The sequence below is a fragment of the Spinacia oleracea genome, chromosome 1 (genome assembly GCF_020520425.1).
Source record: "Spinacia oleracea cultivar Varoflay chromosome 1, BTI_SOV_V1, whole genome shotgun sequence".
NCBI lineage: Eukaryota > Viridiplantae > Streptophyta > Magnoliopsida > Caryophyllales > Amaranthaceae > Spinacia > Spinacia oleracea.
The window spans coordinates 120,836,955-120,858,230 of NC_079487.1; the positions used below are offsets into that span (position 1 = coordinate 120,836,955).

Here is a 21,276-nt window from a genome sequence, read left to right on the forward strand (position 1 = left end):
CAATTAAAAGTATGAAGACTGGTTTGCACATAACACATAAGTCTTGGGGCTTATTTGCCACAAAGGCCTTCTATACTAATACCTAACACTTAAGGTTTTCAAAATATGGTTTATGCACCCGTGTGCACAATGCTCACTATGCACCCTGTTTTTAAATGAACATATAATTTAAATACAAAGAACATATTGTTCATACCCAAAGAACATATAGCAAATTAAATGAACATATAGTTCAAATATTTCACTTGTACATGTACATTGAAATCATCTTCCATGTTCATTAGGGTGCACAATGAGCATTGTGCACCCGGGTGTATAATCCAAATTGCGTAAGGTTTTCCAACTAACTAATTAATTCATTCTAAGCCCTAGCACCTTGAGAACCCTAATTCTGATTCTGCCTCCATTAGAGTGTTCTTCCCAAAAGTCAAAATATCAAGATCTAAGCTATCAATCTCAAGACGGATTTGAACATGTCGGTGGACCAAGTAGAGGAACTACATTTGGAGTTCTTATTCGTGTTCGTTGATCTAAACGGAAAACACGCTACAAACGTAAGTTTATGTTTAATCTGTACTTAACCGTAAATCCTTACCTATTTATACAATTATACCTATAACTCTATCGTATATGAGGCGAGAAACCCGGACCATAGAGGATCCCGTGGTAAACTTATGTTCGAGAAAATGATTTTTAAAAATAATATTACTCCCTCTGTTCTCGAATATTAGTCCCTTTTGGAATTTTGACACTATTTACAATCGAAGATAATCTTCTAATTTCTTTCCAATACGTACTTTCAAAACATATTCAAGTGAGATTTTATTTTGTTCGTCTTAATGGGTTAGTTTAACAATGTCAAATTTTTATATATTTCTAACATACGTATTTGTATATATTTACGTTTAAATATTAAATTTGTATTTAAACGGGTTGAAAAGTCAAAACAAGACTAATACGAAGTATTTAAGAACGATTTTTTTTTTTTTAAAAGGTAAGAAAAAAGAACGAATGGAATAGTAGATTTGTTCATTAAATATTTTTGCAGTATCTTTCGGCGGAAAGGAGATCAAAGATTCAAGGTTGAAGAGGAGAACAATCAACAGCCTGACAAAATTCCAACTGCCCATACTTTACAAAACCGTAATAATAATGTCAAATGTAACCAATAATCTACGGAGTATCATACAAACCACGTGAACGACCATGGTGTACTCCAATTTCATTCCCTTTCTTGCGACAAATTGTTAGTTGTTCATATTAGACCTGGTTATCGGGCGGGGCGGGTCAGGGTCGGTGTGGGTCAAAAGAGGGTCGGGTATTGAAAGGGTCATTTTTAGCGGGTCGATAATGGACGGGTCAAAAACGGGTCGCGGGTCAATAGCGGGTCATTAGTGGGCGGGTCAATAAACGAGCAATGAAAAATGAAAAACAAAAGAGCCATGTACAAGTACAAGTAAATACGAAGCTATACACGTAATTTTTTGTATCATTACTATTTTAATTTTCAAAATTATTGTAGTATAAGTTTGACCCTATAATGACCCTGTCCAATAAAGGCCCTGTCCAATAAGAGCCCTGCCCAATAAAAGCCCTATTAACTTGACCCTAACCCAATATCCATTGGACTACCCTGTCCAATAACCAGGTCTAGTTCATATTCATATTTATTCTCAAAAGCTTGTTAAAATTTGTCATCGTTGTTTGCTCTTTTCTTTTGCTTTGTATTTTTATTTTTTAATCCCTCTTTAATGTTACTCCCTCTGTCCCTTAATATTCGCATCGTTTTGACTGGACACGCTTGTCAATGCACAACTTTGACCATAAATATCTTTAACTACATATTACAAAAACTTATAAAATTATAATATTTTGAAAATATATATTAAGATGAAACCAACAACATATTATATACTAACATTTGTTTTCATATATTAGAAATAAAATAGGGTCAAATTAAATTATGTAAATAGTTAAAAAGTCAAAACGGTGCGAGTATTAAGGGACAGAGGGAGTAATATTTTTCGGTTGGATTATTGGATCATGTCATAGACACAACTCACAAGTTCCCCATATTTGGCTTAACTCAGTGGGCCGGAACTTATATCATCCAGCCAATAAAATACTAAAGCCCAAAAATGAAAACGGACAACCAAACAGGCCGGGTAACAAATCAAAAAAAGCAGCGATCCAAACCCGACTCAAATCAAACCCGATCACATATTCGATCAACTCTATTACTAACCGATTCCTGACAAAATCGAAGTGACCCGTAAAAAGAAATCTTATATTCAATTCGTATAAGCACGATGGCCTCTCAATTACATTATCCGATTATATCCGATTCGTAACCGACCGATGACCCGATTTGACATCCCCTAATCCTACCCCGAATGATCTCTACTACTCCTATAACGTTTACCATGAGTTGAAAACGCTGAAATGGCGCACCGACAGTAACATAAACCAACCGACATACACATTTAGAGCAAAGTTGAGGAGATCAAAATTTGTACTCGCCAGGAAAGTTAAATTTTAGCAAACGTCTATTTTTCATCATTTCTGACTAAAAAGGAAACTTCCACTATAGTGCACCTCATTATTTTTATTCACAGTAATTTCTTCCGTATTTCGTGTCATTTTATAATCACAACCTTGCTTAATAAATGCGCCTTTGATTTCAGAACCCTATGCTAACTACTACTATTGCTTTTAATCTAATCTAATCTAATCTAATCTAATCTAATCTAATCTAATCATCATGGTTAGTGAAATGGAGTAGATGATCACCCTTCCCCTTGTTTCATTAATTCTCCCCCTACTCAATCACTAATGATTCTTTCCATATCTATTACGGGTAAAGTATTGTACATTTATCACTAACGATTCTTTCCGTATCAATAGTGAAATGAAGTAAGGAGTAGTATTGTACATTTATCCCGTAAGAGATTTGTATAACTACATATTTTCTTAATCGAGATCCCTTCTTATAGGAAAAGATTATATGTACAGACTACCATTAATATGTTAGACACATTATCAAACATACTAAAAAAATGAAAATGAAAATAAAAGACAATAAATATATCAGTTCAACCAATAGAAAAGCATGGTGTACAAGATGCTTTGTACATTAGTTGTACATGTAGTAGGATCCCTTCTTATAAGCTCAACATTGACACATCTTTTAGAACTTACTCGAGGTAAATTACACGGAGAAAGTTCTAGTTGTGGACATCTTTAATTTCTTATCACCATGTTCAAGCTAATACAAAACTTTATGAAAGAATTGAGTTCTCTCTTAAGTTATAGATGAACATGAACGAGCTTACATGAACAAAAACACGTTAAATTTATAAAGTTGAGAGTGAATAAGTTTTTAATTGTTTACAGATAATAAATCATTGTCAATAAACTACTGTCGGTAAAATGGATAATCGACTAGTATTATGTAAATGAATATTCCGTCTCTTTTTCTTCTTTATGCTTTTATTTTTGGATGTTTCAAAATGTTTTTTACATTTACTTTTATATAATTACATAAATATTTTAATATTATATCTTTGTGTCTAATGATTACTTTAATCTTTTAAATTAATTGGGTCATTTATTCTCTCACACTTTTATATTGGGATATTAAATTTTTCTCAATTTTCCAACATTAAAATTTTGATAAAAATGACATTATAAATAAATGTAATTACCTTGTTTAAATAAATAAAAAATAAAGAAATCTCAACTTACATGAATTAACAAAAGGAGACAAAGAAGGACAATGATAGAGTGGCCCTAAGGGTTGGTAACCTTTTAATATTGAATTTTGATTGGTTACAAATACATTGAAACTTTACATATAACACACTCTCTCTCCAATTAATTATGTTTATATATTATTTTATGTTATATGTATGTTAGAGGTTGTCGAACCCTTAGGGTCAACAAAACATTTTCCGACGGGAAACTCGTATTTGTACTACCAACATAAAATGATGTTGACTAGTTCAAATTCATTGCAATACAGAATTAAAATATTCTCGCTTTCACTGCTTCACAGTTCACACCAACATCAACCAATTAACCACGTTGACTGCCCATCTAATTAATTCCCAATTGGACTAATTAACATCCTACTACTACGGATTTTAGAAATTCAACCGTAAAATACGGAAATTTTCTTACAAATATCCACGAGACCTATATTTATCAAAAATAATACGGAGTACTCCGTATTATGACCGCGACGTTGTAATTAAATTACAACAAAACAGTTGGATACACAAGCATACCGCATAATCTAGCAACATCAATCACATTTCGCAATAGAAATCAATTTTATACTCGGAAGTCGGAATGTAACATACACATCATCGAATGTGTTAGCATTTTCGGCTTCATAAAATGAGCAAATGTGGCCGGTTAAACAGTGAAAAATGAACGACTATTACTATAGCATTAGCTGCATTATCATTCTATAAAATAATAAAAGTATTTGCAAGTCACAGATTTTCCAATTTCACTTTCACATCTTCAATTTTCTCAACCCATTTTGGGCAGGAAAAAAATATAATCAAACAAATAATCACCAAAAAAAAAGAGGGTTTACAAGCCCTGATTTAGATCCAAACTATTTAACCCATTTATATAAAATTAAAATTAAAATATATGTAAAAATTAAAAAAAATATATTAAAAATTGTAGTACTGTGAACAAACAACAAAAGTCATAACACCCCCCAAAAAAAAAATCAAAATGTGAATTTCCAGATCTTAATCCTAAGATCAACCTTACATTTAGCATCCTTCGTCGTTCCGGGTGTCGGCGTCTTTGATTTGGCGTTCTTAGGTTGAAACCCTTTGATACCATTACACGTGACTCTGATTCCAATCTTCTTTGTCTTGACCTTTCCCATCTGCACCTCCACCATAGTATTCAACTCCGCCGACACAGGGAATCCGCCCTTTTTAGTCAGATCCGATCTGAGTTGCTTCACTGAGTCTGAGTCAAGGTCTCGAGTTGGGTCGCTGATGACAGTGGCACGGAGGATGGTTGTGTTCCCGGCGACATGAGCGAAGGCAGGGAGAGTGGCGTTACCTGCGTTTACTCCAGCGCCGGATAACTCCACCGACATGGGGTCGTAAACGAAGGTGATCTTCTTCTTGTTGGGATTTTTAGCAGTGAGTGTGAAGTCGAGTCGCGAATGGAGGTGAGCAAACCCGGACGGGTCGGACGAGGTGAGGTTGAAGCGGGAGAAACGGATAGAAGATACGGAGAAAGTCGGATGTTTCGGGTGGTAGAGGACGTAGAATACGCAGGCGGCGATGGCGGCGAGGAGGAGGAGAGAGAGAATTGCTATGAGAGTATAGATGAAGGTAAGGCAGCAGCATTTTCGACCGGAACATGATCGGCTCGATCGACGGTTTTGTTGAGGGCGGTAAACCGGTCGAGGACGGTTTGGGTTGTAGAGTTGACCGGTTTGGGTTTTTGCCGGTCCGTTCCCGTTTAAGGTTGTCCCATTTACGCCACTGCCACCACCGTTCATCGCGGCGGGTGGCGGGTTTGGTTTCGCGGTTGGGTAAACTCTGTCGGTCATTTTTTTCCTTTGTTGAAGGAAAGATTGTGTGAGATTGAGGTTTGGAATAGAGGAGAAAGAATTGTGGAATAGTTTGATTAATGTAAAATGGAAGAAAGGGAATCTCTTTGAAAGTTGGTTTCCTTGCAGTTGCTAGAATAGTTTAGCTTAGCGAGCTTTATTTTCTCTGTCTAGAAATTGTTATTCACTTTGGGTGAGAGTGTTTTTTTTTTAAATGACGATGATAATATTTGAGGTGAGGAGAGAAGGAAAGAGTGTGGGGGGAGGTTTGATGATAATTGTGGGTGTTACATTATTTTCCCTTACCAACTATGCAAAGAAAAATGTTGAATTAAGATACAATCTCGTCTCCTATTAAACTATCTACTCCGTAATATAATTTAATAATTTAAGAAAATAGAGTTATCAACTAAAGTTAAATACTTCGTACGGAGTATATGTTAGGGCAAATGAGTATTGTTTAATTTGTACGTAGTATTACTTTTTATGAAGTATATCATTAGATTTTTATCAAAAACAACTTTAAAACTAGGTCAATCAATGATATTGTTTAGTATATCCAAGATATCATGCAATTAAGCTAAAATGAATTGTGATTAACATAATACGGATTGTGAAAATAGATTCATAAGCTACTTAAATATTTTGTATTGGACTTTGGGTGATAATAAAGCAATAAACCCCGTGCTACGGGATACACTATTTTTAAAGTGTTATGAACTTATGATAGTATGACCTTAGAGTCTTAGACTCTTAGAAATTGTTTATCATTAATTGTTATCACAATGTTAGAGTTTGAATGATAGTAAATAAACTAATTTTTTCACATAATAGAACCATTTATACGTTTAATCAAGTCTAGCAACTAGGCCAAATAATAAAATTATTCTAAAAAGAATTTTCGAATCTAGAAATCTTCTCAAATTATTTTTATTTTATTTTTAAAAAAAACAAAAATTTATTGCCCCGAATCAAGCAAGTTTATAAGTAGCAAAACATTGACGGGTTGAATGAATAATTTAATTTTAATGAAATCACTTGTAGTCGACCTTTATAGTTTTCTTTTATTGTTTATAGAGTCAGTTAAAACAATCTTAATTTGCGGCTTGTATAGAGTAATAAGTGTTGTTAATACCATTAATGAACTAATCTATACTAATATACTCAAAGACGTTGAGAAAAATGTCTATGTACGTGTCACGTAGTATGCTTCCCTTTGCGCTACATTATTAACTCACCGAATGATATGTCATATGATGGACAACCAAAAATCAATATGTACAATGAAATTTGAACTCAAGACCTCAAGTGTAGATAATAACTCTCATTACCATCTTAACCAACACCAATTGTGGTTCATCTCTTCACATTAATTTATAAATGAATGCTAACATGAAGTCTGAAAAACTAAATATTTTTGTGACTTTTTATTTTCTATTAACTATTTTGGGGGGTAATTAAAGAATTAGGGCAACCATGAATAAACATGATGTCACACGTTTCATAAGCATCAACTACATAAATGCCTTGCATGGCTGCATGTATCTAATTTGGTGCTTATTAATTTGAATCATTTAGTTCTATTAGAAAACAAATTATACAAATTGTAAGATGACGTAATTGAAAAATTATTTCCCATGATAAACGACGTAGCATGTTTGTATAGTTGACGAACTTGATGAATGTTTTCATTTTATGGTATACACATATGTTGTCAAATGATGAGCTCAAAAAAATCTAAAATTTTAACTATTCAATGTAGCAATCGGAGCATCACCCGAGCCACACACTAGTTTCACCTTTTAAAAAAGTGTTGTTCATACAACAACATCGGACGTCATCTAGAGTTCTTCAGACTCAAACCTGATTAATTCAATTGTTAATTATTCTTTGTAGTATGTCAAGTTGGTAAGAAATAGTTGACGTGACATATAGTCTGATAGATTACTAGCTAGGTAATAGTTTGAAGGTTTTTTTTTATATACATTAATAAATAAATAAAACTTATTCCTCTGTTATTTAAATATTGTATCATAGTTGACTTTACGTTATCCGACACATGACTTTAACTCTTAATATATCGAATTATATATAAGTAAAAATTATAAAAAGTTGACATGACTATTATTTTCTTACGTATAAAATAACAAAAGATGACCAAATGTCTAATGTAAATAACTGAGGAAATATAAAAATTGACCCAATTTTTTTTAAAAAAAGGTGGGGGACTAATATGTAAATTAACCTTTTGAAAACTAAGTTTGAGAGTAGGCTTATAAATCACTCATCATTGGAAATGGTTGTGGGGATAATTAATGAGATTTGGTATGAAGATTATTATAATGATAATGATAATAGTAGGACTCTAGGAGTGCATAGATTAGTTGGTGGGTGGGTTTTCAATAGGGCTGGATAGCAACAACTAGAAGTTTAGTATTAATATTAGTAGTAAGAGATTTTTCTCAAATGTTGACAAATTGATTATTTGTCACACTTAAATATGTAAAGGGGGTTTGAAAATGAGTTTAATTAGACTTTTAACCTACCCACCAAAATTCTAAGACAAATGGTTGCTTGGGTTTGTCATTCTTGAGTTATTGTGATATGTGACCTCTTTGCTTTACTAGAAAATGTAAAATGTGATGTTATCAAACTATGTTAGTGAGACCTGAGATATCTGTTAGGAATTATTTTAATGCAAGTTTTTAATCCTTTTTACTACTGAGTAATATGGAATTAAAGATATTAATGGTTAAGTGATTGCATGGAAAACTTCGAAATGCAAATATCAAAAAGTGAGTTAATTATATAATGGAAATAAATTAGTCATCTATTCCCTCCGCTTCTTTTTGTTCTTTACGTATTCTTTTTTTAATGTCTCAAAATGATCTTTACATTTTCTTTTATATTATTGTATAAATGCTTTAATATTCTATCAAAATTTGTGTCCAGTGATTATTTTAACCAATTAAACTCATCGGGTCATTTGATCTTTCACACTTTTTCATTGGAACATTAATTTTTTTTCCCATTTTTCCAATATCATAATTTTGATAAAAGTGAAAACATTATAAATAAACGTAATTTGCCGGCCTTGTTTAAATAAAAAAATAGAGGAATCTCAAAGTACATTAATTAGTCGTTAATAAACGTATAAAATGTCAAACATAAAGAACAAAAAGAAATGGAGGGAGTAGATCTATAAGATATTGTAAATGTTTTTGAACGTATGGTACGTGTAATTATTGGGAAAAAAAAAAAATCGATAATAAACATTACTTTTAACAAATAAGGGATGAAGGGGATTAATGTATAAATTAAAAATAAAAGTATATTTTAACAAATACTATCTCCGTTTCATAAAGATCTTACAATTATTATATGCACAAATATTAAGACAAAATTAAAAAAAAAATTGGTTGAATATAATAAAATGTGGATAAAGTAAGAGAAATGTGGGAAAAGGTGGATGTGTGTAAGAAAGAAATTAAAAAATTAAGAAAAAGTGAGTGGAAAATTGTAAATATTGTGAGATAAGAAAGGTAAGATATTAAATTTTCATGTCAAAAAATGGAATAGACTAAAAAAACAAAGTGTAAAGAACATTGTGAAATAGACTAAAAACGGAAAGTGTAAAGATCATTTTGAAACGAAGTTAGTAGGAAAGAGAGGTATCGTCTCCCTCTTAACTAGGCTATGTTTTGTTCGACTTATTTTGACTTATTTTAGACAAAATAGCCTCAAATAATTTCAGCCAATGCTCTATTTTGTTCGACTTATTTAAGACAAAATAAGTTCAGTTAAGTTCAATTAAGTTCAGCAAAACTAAGTTTTTTCCGGACACACACCAAAAAGTTTATTTTAGACAAAATATTTTTTTTTCAGATAAAATAATTCAGATAAGTTCAGATAATATAAGTTCAATCAAAATAGGTCAAATAGAAGGGAGCTTAAGTTCAGATAATATAAGTTAAAAAAATATAAGTTTTTTTCGTTATTTTCACACGCAAAGATGTTTATTTCAGACAAATAAATTGTTTTCAAATAAAATAAGATCTGCAGACAAAATAAGTCGAATAGAACGGAACCTTGATCGAAGCATTTGTCTCTTTGCGCCTCCCATTTAGAGCTGTCAAAACGGTTACTCGAATCGGGTCCCGGTCTGGTCATCTCGGGTCTCGGGTCATGATCTGGTCGGGTCGTGTCGGGTCATTTCATCACCGGGTGCAGGTCGGGTTCAGGTCGGGTTCGGTCAGGTTGAAAATTTGTCGGGTCATGTCGGGTTATTTTTCCATTTCGGTATAGGTCGGGCTCGGTTCGGGTTCGGGTCGGGTCTTTTTCTAATCGGGTAAAATTACGGGTTCGGGTCTTAACGAGTCGGGTCAAGTTCGGATCGGATAATAACCGGGTCGGTTAAAATTCAGGTCGGGTTCACTATCGGACACGGGTTAAAACCGGGTACGATAGCTATCAGAATTAGTCAAGGTTTAACCTTATAATTAACTTTTATAAATTTGGTTAAATTTGGTTTAACGCTTTTCACTCGTTCTAGATTAGGTAATTATAAAAAAAATATATTAACTTGATTTAAGTTATTATTTAGTTAGGTCAATGACAAACCGGGTTGTCAACAGGTCGCGTAAATTCAGATAGCAGGTTGTCGCGAATTGATTCAATAACAGGTTTCATCGGGTTACAATCGGTTTCGGGTTGACATCGGGTCGGGTGTTGAATCGGGTTCGGGTCATTTTCGGTCGGGTGAGCTGACTCTGTTTTATTATCGGTTCTATTTCGGTCGGGTATCAGGTTCGGGAACGGGTCATGCATTAACGGGTCGAAATCGGTCGTCGGTTTTAACGGGTTGGATAAGGCGGGTTACGGGTTTCCTATTTTAACAAAATTTCAGGTCTCGGGTCGGATCTGGGTCCTTAAAAATACAGATCGATTCAGGTCGGTTTTTCAGGTCGGGTCAATTTTTGACAGTTCTACTCCCATCCCCGTCCCAAATATTCTCTCTTGAAAAGCTTATACAGTGAAAAGGAGAATTTGTGAAGGTGAAATTTTAGTATTTTACCTCTAGTAGTGGCCGTGGTCCGTGGAACACAAGATCGAACGAGAATAAGAGGGGAAGTGTAAAATAATTTCCAAGTTTTACGAGGGATTAGATATTAAAGAATTGGATTAGAAAACACGACGTGGTTCATATTTCATGTCTTCAAACAATCCAAAGAAAAATAAATTGGGAGTATTAGGAATTAGAAGTACTTTTTTTTTTTTTTTTTTATTAAATAGTATATCTAGAATTCCGATGGATCTTATTGTTAACAAATTTATGTTTTAGGAGATTATATGCTGTTATGGTTGTATAATTAAGAACCTTGTATTATATATACGTTAATAATAATATACGGAAGTTTAAACGGAGGTTATCGTTTTCTCCTAATCTTGTGTGAGTTTAACAAACGGTTCCCAAAAAAGAACAAAACATTTAATTAAAAATAAATATAAATATAAAGATTGAATATGCTGAACACACCTCCAAAGAGTCAATTCCAAATACAGCCCACAAGTTGGCTCGTTGTCTTCTTGGTAGTGTGGTGCCATCATCCGATTTCTACGTTAATGCCAAATAATTCTATCCTTATGCACTTAAATTGGCGATCCATATATAGCTCAATCGACTGCAGAGTGTTTTCCAAGAAAGATGAATATTTACTCCTTAATTATTTGCTTGTCGATCACTAATTGTGACTGTATACATGTAACATGTCTGTCACTATTATATCGTTAAATCAATTAGTGAAATTAGATGAAGTAACGGGTAACCCATTAATCTTATATGTTAATCACCATCTTTGTTTGTTTGTCTTCATGTGAGACTCACCATTAACCCAACTAATTTGTGGGCTATTTACCTTAACAAGAAAAATATTTCGTTTTGAATGTCGTAGAGTAATCTTACGTGTCAGAGTTTATTTGGTAAATAAAAGCGCTATGTAGGTTATGCGTCATCAAAATATTTTTACTATCAATGCAATATTTTTACTAGGAAAATATGTAAGTAAGGTAGTCGAAATAAAGAAGAAAACAAATTAGAATATTAAGATTTCCTACATTTTTTGTAACATGTATAATAGGTTATAGAAATTAAATATTTTAGTTTCCAATTTAAATCATAACACATAAACATGTAATGTCATTATTGTGAAATAGCTTAAAGGTCGCATGTTGCGAACTTTATCATTTTCGATAATTTAATCGTTACGAGTAACTTGCAAGTAATTTTGTGAGAACATTCTAATGTCAATTTTCTTGACAATGTTTGTTGACCCCTAAATATAATTCTTTAACGTTACTTCTATAACTTAATATGTTTGTCAACTGGAATATGGACTAGCTAGCAGAGGATTTGAGTGTCTTCGATTTGAATACCATTGTACCTGTTAATTATAGTACACAATTAAGTACAACTACGTACTACTCCCGTCCCAAAATTATAGTCTTGTTTTCTAAATCGGGCGTTTCAAAATTATAGTGTTGTTTTTAATTTTGGTTACTAAGGTCCCCACTTTCTCAATTACTACGGAGTATGTTAATTAAAAATGTATTGAAAACCCAACCCATTGTACTATATTCCACTTTCCTAAGTTCTATATTCTCTTTCAAATGTACTTTAATTTATTCCACTTTTCCATACAACTCAATTATTATGTGTACTTTATTCTACCTTTTCATGTACTATATTCCATTTTTTCTTAAAACCCATATTTTTTATCAAACGAGACTATAATTATGAGACGGAGGGAGTACTTAATTATGACTTTACCAACTTCATACTAGCTAGTACTCTAGTGTATATCTTGATTTGCATGCATATTAACTTGAGGGATACTTATAGTAGGTAATCGATCACGTTTTATACGAGCAAATTAACTCCTTCAAAGTTCAAATGTTACAGCACCACACAAATGGTACACAAAAAGCGGGACAAAAGATTTTAACGATCCAAGTAAATATGATCGAGTATCAGAGCGAGTTGTATTTTATGCAATTGTAGCAGAGAAGTGCTGCAAATTGTAGATAAATCCAACGATGGAATCACCATTGTCATAGCATAGAATATAACACAACTCGATCGTGTAGAAGTTGACTTATAATAAACTCTTGAGAATGACGTAATAATATCTTTATAAATCTTTAATTTGGACAACACACAACAACTTATTCCAGACTTTGTTTCGTTTTAAACGTTTAGTACTCGCCTACTCCGTAGATTACTACTCCGTAGTCATACGAAAAACATTAGTTTATGAGTTAATAATATTAGATTAATTCTTAATTAATTAGGTTATCTAGCTTATAGGCTAATTAATACGTACACTTTAATTTAAAGAAAAAACTTTGTAACACTACAAAAAAGTTTTACCATTAACGACGGGAAATCCCGTCGCTAAAGGCCAATAATCGTTGATTAATGACGGGATTTCCTGTCGCGAACTCGTCATAAAAGGAGGCCGTCGTTAATGGAAAATCTCGTCGTTAAACTGTCGTAAAAAACAATTGCGACGGTTGTTCCCGTCTTTGTTTGGTTGTTAGTCGTTCTGTCGTAAAAAACTTTTGCGACGAGATTTTTGACCCGTCGTAACTAGGTTGTCGTTAAAGATACATATAATAAGGTCTTGTTTTTTTCACTAATTTAATACTCCACCACATACTTGTGAAAATGGTTGATAGTGGTTACTCAAGTTTAATACATAAAGGAGTGAAAAACTAAAACAAGTTCTAAACAGTTTGGTTAAGCTTATATAAGTGAATCGGGTGAATCAAACACGACATTAACACAACTTAGTTATTCTCCAACTTAGAGCATATGTTAGCTTCCCTTTTATAAAAATAAGTTTCATTTCAGATAAGTTCTAATTTGCTAGGTCTAATAAATTCTGAGCTTCCGATAATTAGTTTAAATCCGATCCACCCAGTTTAATACGAAATATATCTTTTACTTAATAAAGTTAAATAAATACGTCTATATAAGTCTACCACATTTTAGGTGAATAAAACACCCTCTTAAAGCTAACAAAATTGGAAAAAGAAAAAAAAATGTGCACTTGAAAGCGAGTGGGTTAGCATAACGCATGTACTAATGTCGAGTGTAGACCATATTGTCCATAATATGTCAGAGACTCAGAAGTAGTGTTTGATCATGATTCGCGATCCATGCAAATTAAGGTTGATTTCTTTTGTTTTGTGGTTACGTTCATGAATTTCCCACACAATTATATGTGTGATCAATTATTATGCGTACTTCATCAACCTGCAAATGTTAAATGTTAAGATTTTGGACCTACAAAAAAAAAAGGTTTAGAATAGTCTTCCTTCCTTGCAAGTTGACAAACTAGTGGTTGTAGTTGTTTAATTTCAAGTCATTGAAGACCCATAAAAAAAGAAAAAAAAAGGTCATTGAAGACAGCCACAAGAGAAATGTGTAGTGAAAGATTGTAACATAAATAAGAATAAATTTATGAGGGATTATGTTTAACAATCACAAGCTAGAGAAAATTAAAAGGCAATTCATATGGGTCTGAGCCGCGCGCATCCGTCGTAAAGAGAGAAGAAAATACGTTGCCGTGGGACACTCACAATGTAATAAAGTCAAAAAATTTCAATAAAAAAGTTACATGTCAATATAAGTTATAACGGGAAAATAATTTAAACTTGTGACCTATAATACAATTCAAAAATCCTCCATTTTAACTATTAGACCAAAACTTCATTGAAAAAGACAACTAATTTATTGATGACAAAAAGAAGATTAAGTACACTAATTAATAAGGTGATAGAGTAAAACAAATAATCATATGAGTGACACAAAGGCAAGGATTGATATTTTTTTTCAATAACTCTCACTACAATGAAGTGTGTCACACTGTAACCTAGCGATTGATGATATATTCACGGTCGGTTCTATTTCCAGAATGATGATATATAAAACGTACTACGGTCTACGGAGTAGTTTTTATTAAACTAATTATTTGGATGTTGCTCTCAATCTCTCATCAACAACTTTCATTACCTACGACACCTTTAAAACGAAAAAAGTAGCCTACAAGGCTAAATCTTTTTTTTTTTTTTTAGTTTAGTTATTTATGGAGTACTTATTTTGAAAAGACATCTAAAACCAACATTAGCGTAAAAAGATTTAAATAAGTGTTTCTCCATTGCGTAGATTCACAAAATGTATAAAAAAAACATGATTCAATCCCAAATTATTTACGCTATGCTATGTTTTTTTTTTTTTGGTTGCAAATGAGCCACAAGGGCGGGTATGAGAATCGATCTCAGGATCACCTGAAACCAGGATGGAAGCTCTAACCAACTGAGCTATCCATCACTCTCATTTACGCTATGCTATGTGAGTGTGCGAAGTTGCGAACGTATGTTATGACTCATGACACTTATGAGCATTATGCACACGATAAGGCAGAAGGTCCAGACTGTAGCCATGTAGAGAGCAACGATAACATAGACCTGATCACTATATAGAGTCGAGCTAAAATTCGGGCCGAATCGGGTTCATGCTGGGCCACGACTTAAAAATTCTGGCCACTATGTCGAATCGAGCCAAACTTTGGGCCTAAATTTCCGGTCCAAAACCCGTTATTCGATCAAAAGTAGCGGTTTTTCGGGTCATTCTGGCCGGACCAAATTTATAACTAAATTTGCAATTTGAGTTGTCAAAAGTAGCGGTTTTCCGGGTTATTATGGCCGGACCAAATTTATAACTAACTTTGCAATTTGAGTTGCCCAAAATCAACAAAAAAAAAAAAAAAAATCCCGCGTCCTGCCCGAAAATTGGGCATGGAAATTCTGCCCAGATCACGCTGTTTTCGGGCCGGGTCGGGCTCATGATGATTTACAAGCCGAGTCCTTCAAAAATTATCCTATATGGTTAAGAAGCACCGGGGTGAGGTGGCTAACAAAATGCAATACTCCGTGTCTCTGTAATACTACCTCCGTTTCGAAATAATAGAGACACTTTAACTTTTGACACTATTCACAAATTTTAATTTGACCATCATTTGTGATTTATGGGTAAAGAAAAATATAATTGTGTGGGATTTTATTTGATTCGTCCCGATATGTACTTCCGGAATATTAACTTTTTATAATTTTTATGAATACAAAATTAAAGATATTAATAACCAAATATTTATACTGGCAAAAAACGTGAACTGTCCAGTTATTTTGAAATAGAGGGAGTATAAAGGTCAAAAAAGGTGGGCTTGTTGGTTCGGATTTGGTGGAGGGCCCCTTGAAAGAGTGGGAAAATATGTCACCGACGCTCCTAGAAACCAAAGGAATAAGCCACTAATAAGGTGTTTTGTACGTAGCTCTTGTAATGAATTATAAATAGACAAATAGTTAACTCATTAATCATGCTCCTGTAGTTAATTCCAATTAACGTTGCCCACATGTTAATAAATTTATGTTATTAATGATACTCCTACATCTGCAAGGTTAGAATATTAATTTCAAATGAAAATCCTGTAGGATATTAGTAGCGGATCCAGAAACTTACGTAATGAGATCATAAACAATAATTTAAAATTAATTAAAATAAAAAGTGATTAACTACTTTAAAAAAATATTGTGTGCTTAACTTTTCCTTCAAAAAGAATTTAAATTAAGGGGGTTTAATAGAAAAATAACGAAAGTTTAACTAAATTAAGCTTCAACAGTTTCCTCCACTGCAAATATTCAACAGTTTTGGACCATCGCTTCTATTACGTGGAAGGGGATCGTGTTTTAGTTATTGCCTTAGTGTTACTACCAAGGTAGGGAGGTGATAAATTCAATGAAAAATTTTACTTCTTCCAAAAAAATTCATATTTTTCAAAGTTGATTTCCTGGAAAAAAGTAAAATTCTTCTTTAAATTTATCACTTGCCTCAAGACAGACCGTGATCAAGTGTAACTGTTTCACGGCTAATAAATTTAGTGGAGCGCTAAAAGTCGGCCCAATATACTCAAAGCCGCTTCATTATTTTACATTAATACCCTTATCCCAACTTTCTTTTTCTCTCTCCCCCAACTTTCACCTCTTCTATTACCGGATAAAAGACCTTCACTGGCGCTTCACCAGCCAACCACCACCAATTAATTCCCAAGCATTTGTCCGGAGAAAAGACCTACAACGTTTTTTTAATTTGTCCGGAAAAAAATCATAAACTTATAATTAAAAGCTTGTACCATGGCACATACTTATGAATTTTAAACTTGTACTATGGTACAAACTTATGAATTTTGAGCTTCAACCATGGTATAGACTTATGAATTTTGAGCTTGTAGCATGGCAGGAGCTTAAAATATATAAGTCTACACCATGATGTGAGCTTAATATGCATAAGTCTATGTTAATTAAGAGTTTAATTTGTTGTAGCATTTGAATTCATTTACTCGGGAAAAAAAAATTAGAGACTTATGAATTTTGAGCTTCACCATGGCATAGACTTATGAATTTTAAACTCCTGCCATGGTACAAGCTTAAAATTCATAAATTTGTACCATGGTCGAAACTCAAAATACATAAGCTCATGAATTGTTTTCTGGACAAAAAAAACCCTCTTGTGAAGTCGTCAAGGTTCCACCAGTAGACTCCGACATGTAACAATATGCGATGAACGAATGGCCCTGATTGACATCCGGAGGTGGTGGTGGTCAGAAATATGGTGAGAATTGAAAGTTAGAGGTGAAAGAATGTAAATAAAAAGGTAAATATATAACAGTATATGAGTAAATAAATAGGGCGATTTTGAATAATATGAGGCGGTAAACAGTAAACCCCTAAATTTAGATCTATGTCCCATTTCCCGCTTAGATTTTACTTTTCGTCGTCTTTGTTTTTTCTAGCTTGTACGTTTCTAAATGTCGAAAAAAGTTTCAAAACAACTACTAGTATATTATAGAAATAAAAAATACATGTCAAAAATTTTACAAAATTTTGTACCTCCTTTTTCATCCTAAAAAAAATGGATACATGCACCTACTACTTTTTTTTTACTATTAATTTATTAAATAAAAGAAGTCATACAATGTACAAATCAAAATAAACTTAAATTTAACAAATGCATATAAGAAATTGGAATCAAGTATAACAGTTTCCATCATCAAAATTACGGACATTAAATAAATCTTACATTGTAGGACATTTCTCACACTTATCACTAGAATATACCTGTTCTCGAAGAGACAATATGACAATTTGTTGTAGTCATGAGGGTGGTCTCCTTCTGATTCGTAAATGTTATTGCTTTCGAAATATACGTAATTAACTTATATGATGCTAATAATTCTCTATCAAGAAATTAATTTCACTGTAATTAATCAAATACGCGATCTTAGACATTAGAAAAACAAGAAAAATGTCTCCCTAAAAAAAGAAAAGAGGAAACAAAAGTTTCTCGGACGAGTTAGTGTAAACTTAAAACGATAAAAAGGCGAATACGGAAAAAAAAAAAAGTAAATAAAAATTGTTGATCTTTTCACCCGTAAAAAAAACAAAAAAACAAAAAAACAAAAGGATGGTGGAGAGAAAAAAGAAAAACTTAAAATTCAAAAGCTTGCATCGTAAATAAACTAGCTATACACATCACTACAAATTAATTTCTTGTATAGCTACCTCTCTTTTTCCATTTACCCTTTCAAAATAAGCAACAATAATTTTGTATGTTTTTTTTGGTGGCAATTATACACGAAGAATTGGACAATACAATTATCTAAAAGCACATGTAGAAGCATGTGAGTGGCATATAATTAACACCCCCTAGATTCATGGACATGATTATTATTAATTAGTGGTACACTCATCACACATAATATACCAATAATATAATTGACCATTATACTTTTCATACTGTATATTATTACATGTTACATGTGAATGAATGCATATTGGTATATTTGTCAAAGTCTAGAATTTTATTTGGTTGTGAAATGTGACTACTCATCATTGCTTTGTGTTGTTCACCACTTCAAACTCAAATCATTTATCCCATTAAATTGGTTACCCATTAAGGGCCCATTTTGTATCGTTTTTTTGTTTTCAACCTTTTTTTCCCCCAAATCAAAAACCAAAATATGAAAAACACAAAAAATGATTTTTAAATTTTTGTTGTCAGTTTTCATATTTAATATGATGATTATAGGTATAACTATCTTTTAAAACAAAAAAACCAAAAACTGAAAAGTGACAGTGCTATCGAACGAGCCTTAAAGTATATATCATGAACGATATATAACATGTACTCCCCTCCCCCTCCTCCTCCCTCTCCCCATCTTCTCCTCTAGAGTTTTATTTTCTCTGTTGTCTCAATCGGATAGAGATTATACGTTAATATTCTCTTCGTATATTTTGTTATATATAAAGTATACGTAGTCCTAATTTTACGAGAACACTACTTTACATAGTTACACAAATGTTTCTTAATAGAATATAAAAAGAGAACATTAACATATACTTATTCTCTATTGATCTCTTTTGATTTATGTGAAATTAGTCTCTTCATGAAGATTTACGCGGAAAACAGCATAGATAATTTTTTAAAACACCAAATAAATCAAATGGAAATTATTATTGCCACTACAACAAATCGTTAGACCTTTACATAAATGTTGAACGTTTCAACGTTATATATATACCATATATAGTTTTGATGTGTTTATTAGGTCTAGATTTCTCTTACTATTGTTTAACGAATTAATTTTAAGGCTTTAAAAGAAATACTATGGTTGCAAACGTATTAAGTTCACTTGATCATTTCAGCTCTGGTAACAACAACTCGTATTTGTCTACAAAGACATGTTACCAACAGATAACGTGTTTTAAGCTGGAATTGAACTTTTATTTTGATTGCTTCACGAAGGATATTCCAAAAGCTTACAGTGCATTATACAGAGTACTACTATTGAACTATTGATTAAGAGAATGACTATATGAAATATCTACACATCATTTTGGGTGGGTTGTACTTGTGCCTTTCTTTTGCTGGAGTGATAGTCCTGAATCCTGATAGAGACGGGTCAAAGCCCAATAAGTAGCAAAGAGAAGAAAAGAACAACTACTTCAACACAAAAATTAAAGATTCTTTGTATAATATTTTTTCCGTTTCTTTTCACGCTCGTTAATGTATTCCGTATAATTTAAAGTTTTGAACAAGTAATATCTTTAATTATAAATAAGTAAAGTTATTTTTTTGGAATTCTATTGTTTAGATAAAACATATTCTGTAACTAGATAGATCCAAGTCGATCAGCTCAAAGGTAACCCGTCGCTAAAGTTGGCTAACTAATATTCGACTTGTTTACTTTCTCTATAACAATGGTGTAACGGTCAATTGTATTTCAACTCTGTCTATCCGTGATAATTTAGAATTGAAACAGTATCTTTAAAGAAATAAATTGATAGTATTGCATCATGGTTTAAAAAAATAATAATTATGATTGTAATTACGAATAGCGAATAATTGGTTTGATGAAATTAAAGAAAACAAGAAGCCGGAAACTCTATACAGGAGGGGAAGTTACGTTTGAAGATATTATTAAGTGACTAATAAAATTTCCATGAAAGTATGATAACAACAGCGGGGATAGCTCAGTTGGGAGAGCGTCAGACTGAAGATCTGAAGGTCGCGTGTTCGATCCACGCTCACCGCATATTTTTCCTTTTTTTTAAATTTTTTTTTTAATTAATTTATTTTTTTAAAATTTTTTTAATAACTTGTTCATTTAACTGTTTCTCAACGTCATATTATTATGTTATCTTTATGCTCTTTCTATTCTGAAAATGATATCTTAAAAGCCCATATTTCATTGAATCTCAAATCTCTATTCTTACTTGATCGAATCGCCACAGTAGAATATGGAAACTCTGAATTCCATATCTTTGTATAGAAAGATTAAGAAGAAAACAATGACATGCAATCCTCTTTCTCTTTTCACTCTATTTTCGGAGGATGGCCCGTCTACTATGAAATGGTATGGTAGGTTACTTTCAGTCCTTCACCATACAACCAAAATTATTTCTTTTTCTTATGCGGATGTAACTTGTGAAGCCGTGTTTAATAACTTTAGTTAATTGAAAACTTTAATTGTTTTAAAATAGTGACATGTTCAGGATTTTACGAATGGGTGTCATTGTCGTCCACAAAACTTATACCATCAATAACCAATGCATGAATAAAAAAATAAACAACCAAAGGAAATCCAATATAAACAATCGACCAAAACAGCTAAATGTCGTCCAACAACCGACATCCGACATCCATTAACTTGTGAAGCCGTGTTTAAGAATTTTTGTTAATTGAAACCTTAAATTGTTTTAAAGTAGTGACATATCCAGGATTTCACAAATTGGTGTCATCGACGTCCACAAACCTTGTACTATCAATAACAAATGCATGATTAAAAACAATAAACAACCAACGGAATTCCAATACAAACAATCGATCAAACCAACTAAATGCCACCCAACAACCGACATCCAACATCCAACGTCCAATAGCCAAATGAAGCCATTATAATTGTTTATCTTTTCTCAATTTGAAACGTATATTTGTCAAAACGTCTGCTTGTATTTTTAAAGTATTTACTCCATACTCCAAAATCCAAACTAACAATATTTATGTGTTG

General features: G+C 32.5%; 1 protein-coding gene and 1 non-coding gene across 2 annotated transcripts; one reads left to right on the forward strand and one right to left on the reverse strand.

Annotated features, from left to right (window-relative positions):
• Positions 1-4,503: 4,503 nt before the first annotated feature.
• Positions 4,504-5,870, reverse strand: LOC110793407 (NDR1/HIN1-like protein 6). Its single transcript, XM_021998280.2, has one exon. The coding sequence runs from the start codon at positions 5,588-5,590 to the stop codon at positions 4,745-4,747; it is 846 nt and encodes a 281-aa protein (XP_021853972.2). The 5' UTR covers positions 5,591-5,870; the 3' UTR covers positions 4,504-4,744.
• Positions 5,871-20,228: 14,358 nt separating this feature from the next.
• On the forward strand, positions 20,229-20,301 carry TRNAF-GAA (transfer RNA phenylalanine (anticodon GAA)). Its single transcript has one exon. It is a non-coding gene; the product is annotated as a tRNA-Phe (tRNA).
• The last annotated feature ends 975 nt before the right edge of the window (positions 20,302-21,276 follow it).

What these genes read in the sequence shown, in the direction of transcription:
- LOC110793407 (XM_021998280.2), bottom strand. Translation starts at nt 5,590, where the DNA reads ATGACCGACAGAGTTTACCCAACCGCGAAACCAAACCCGCCACCCGCC.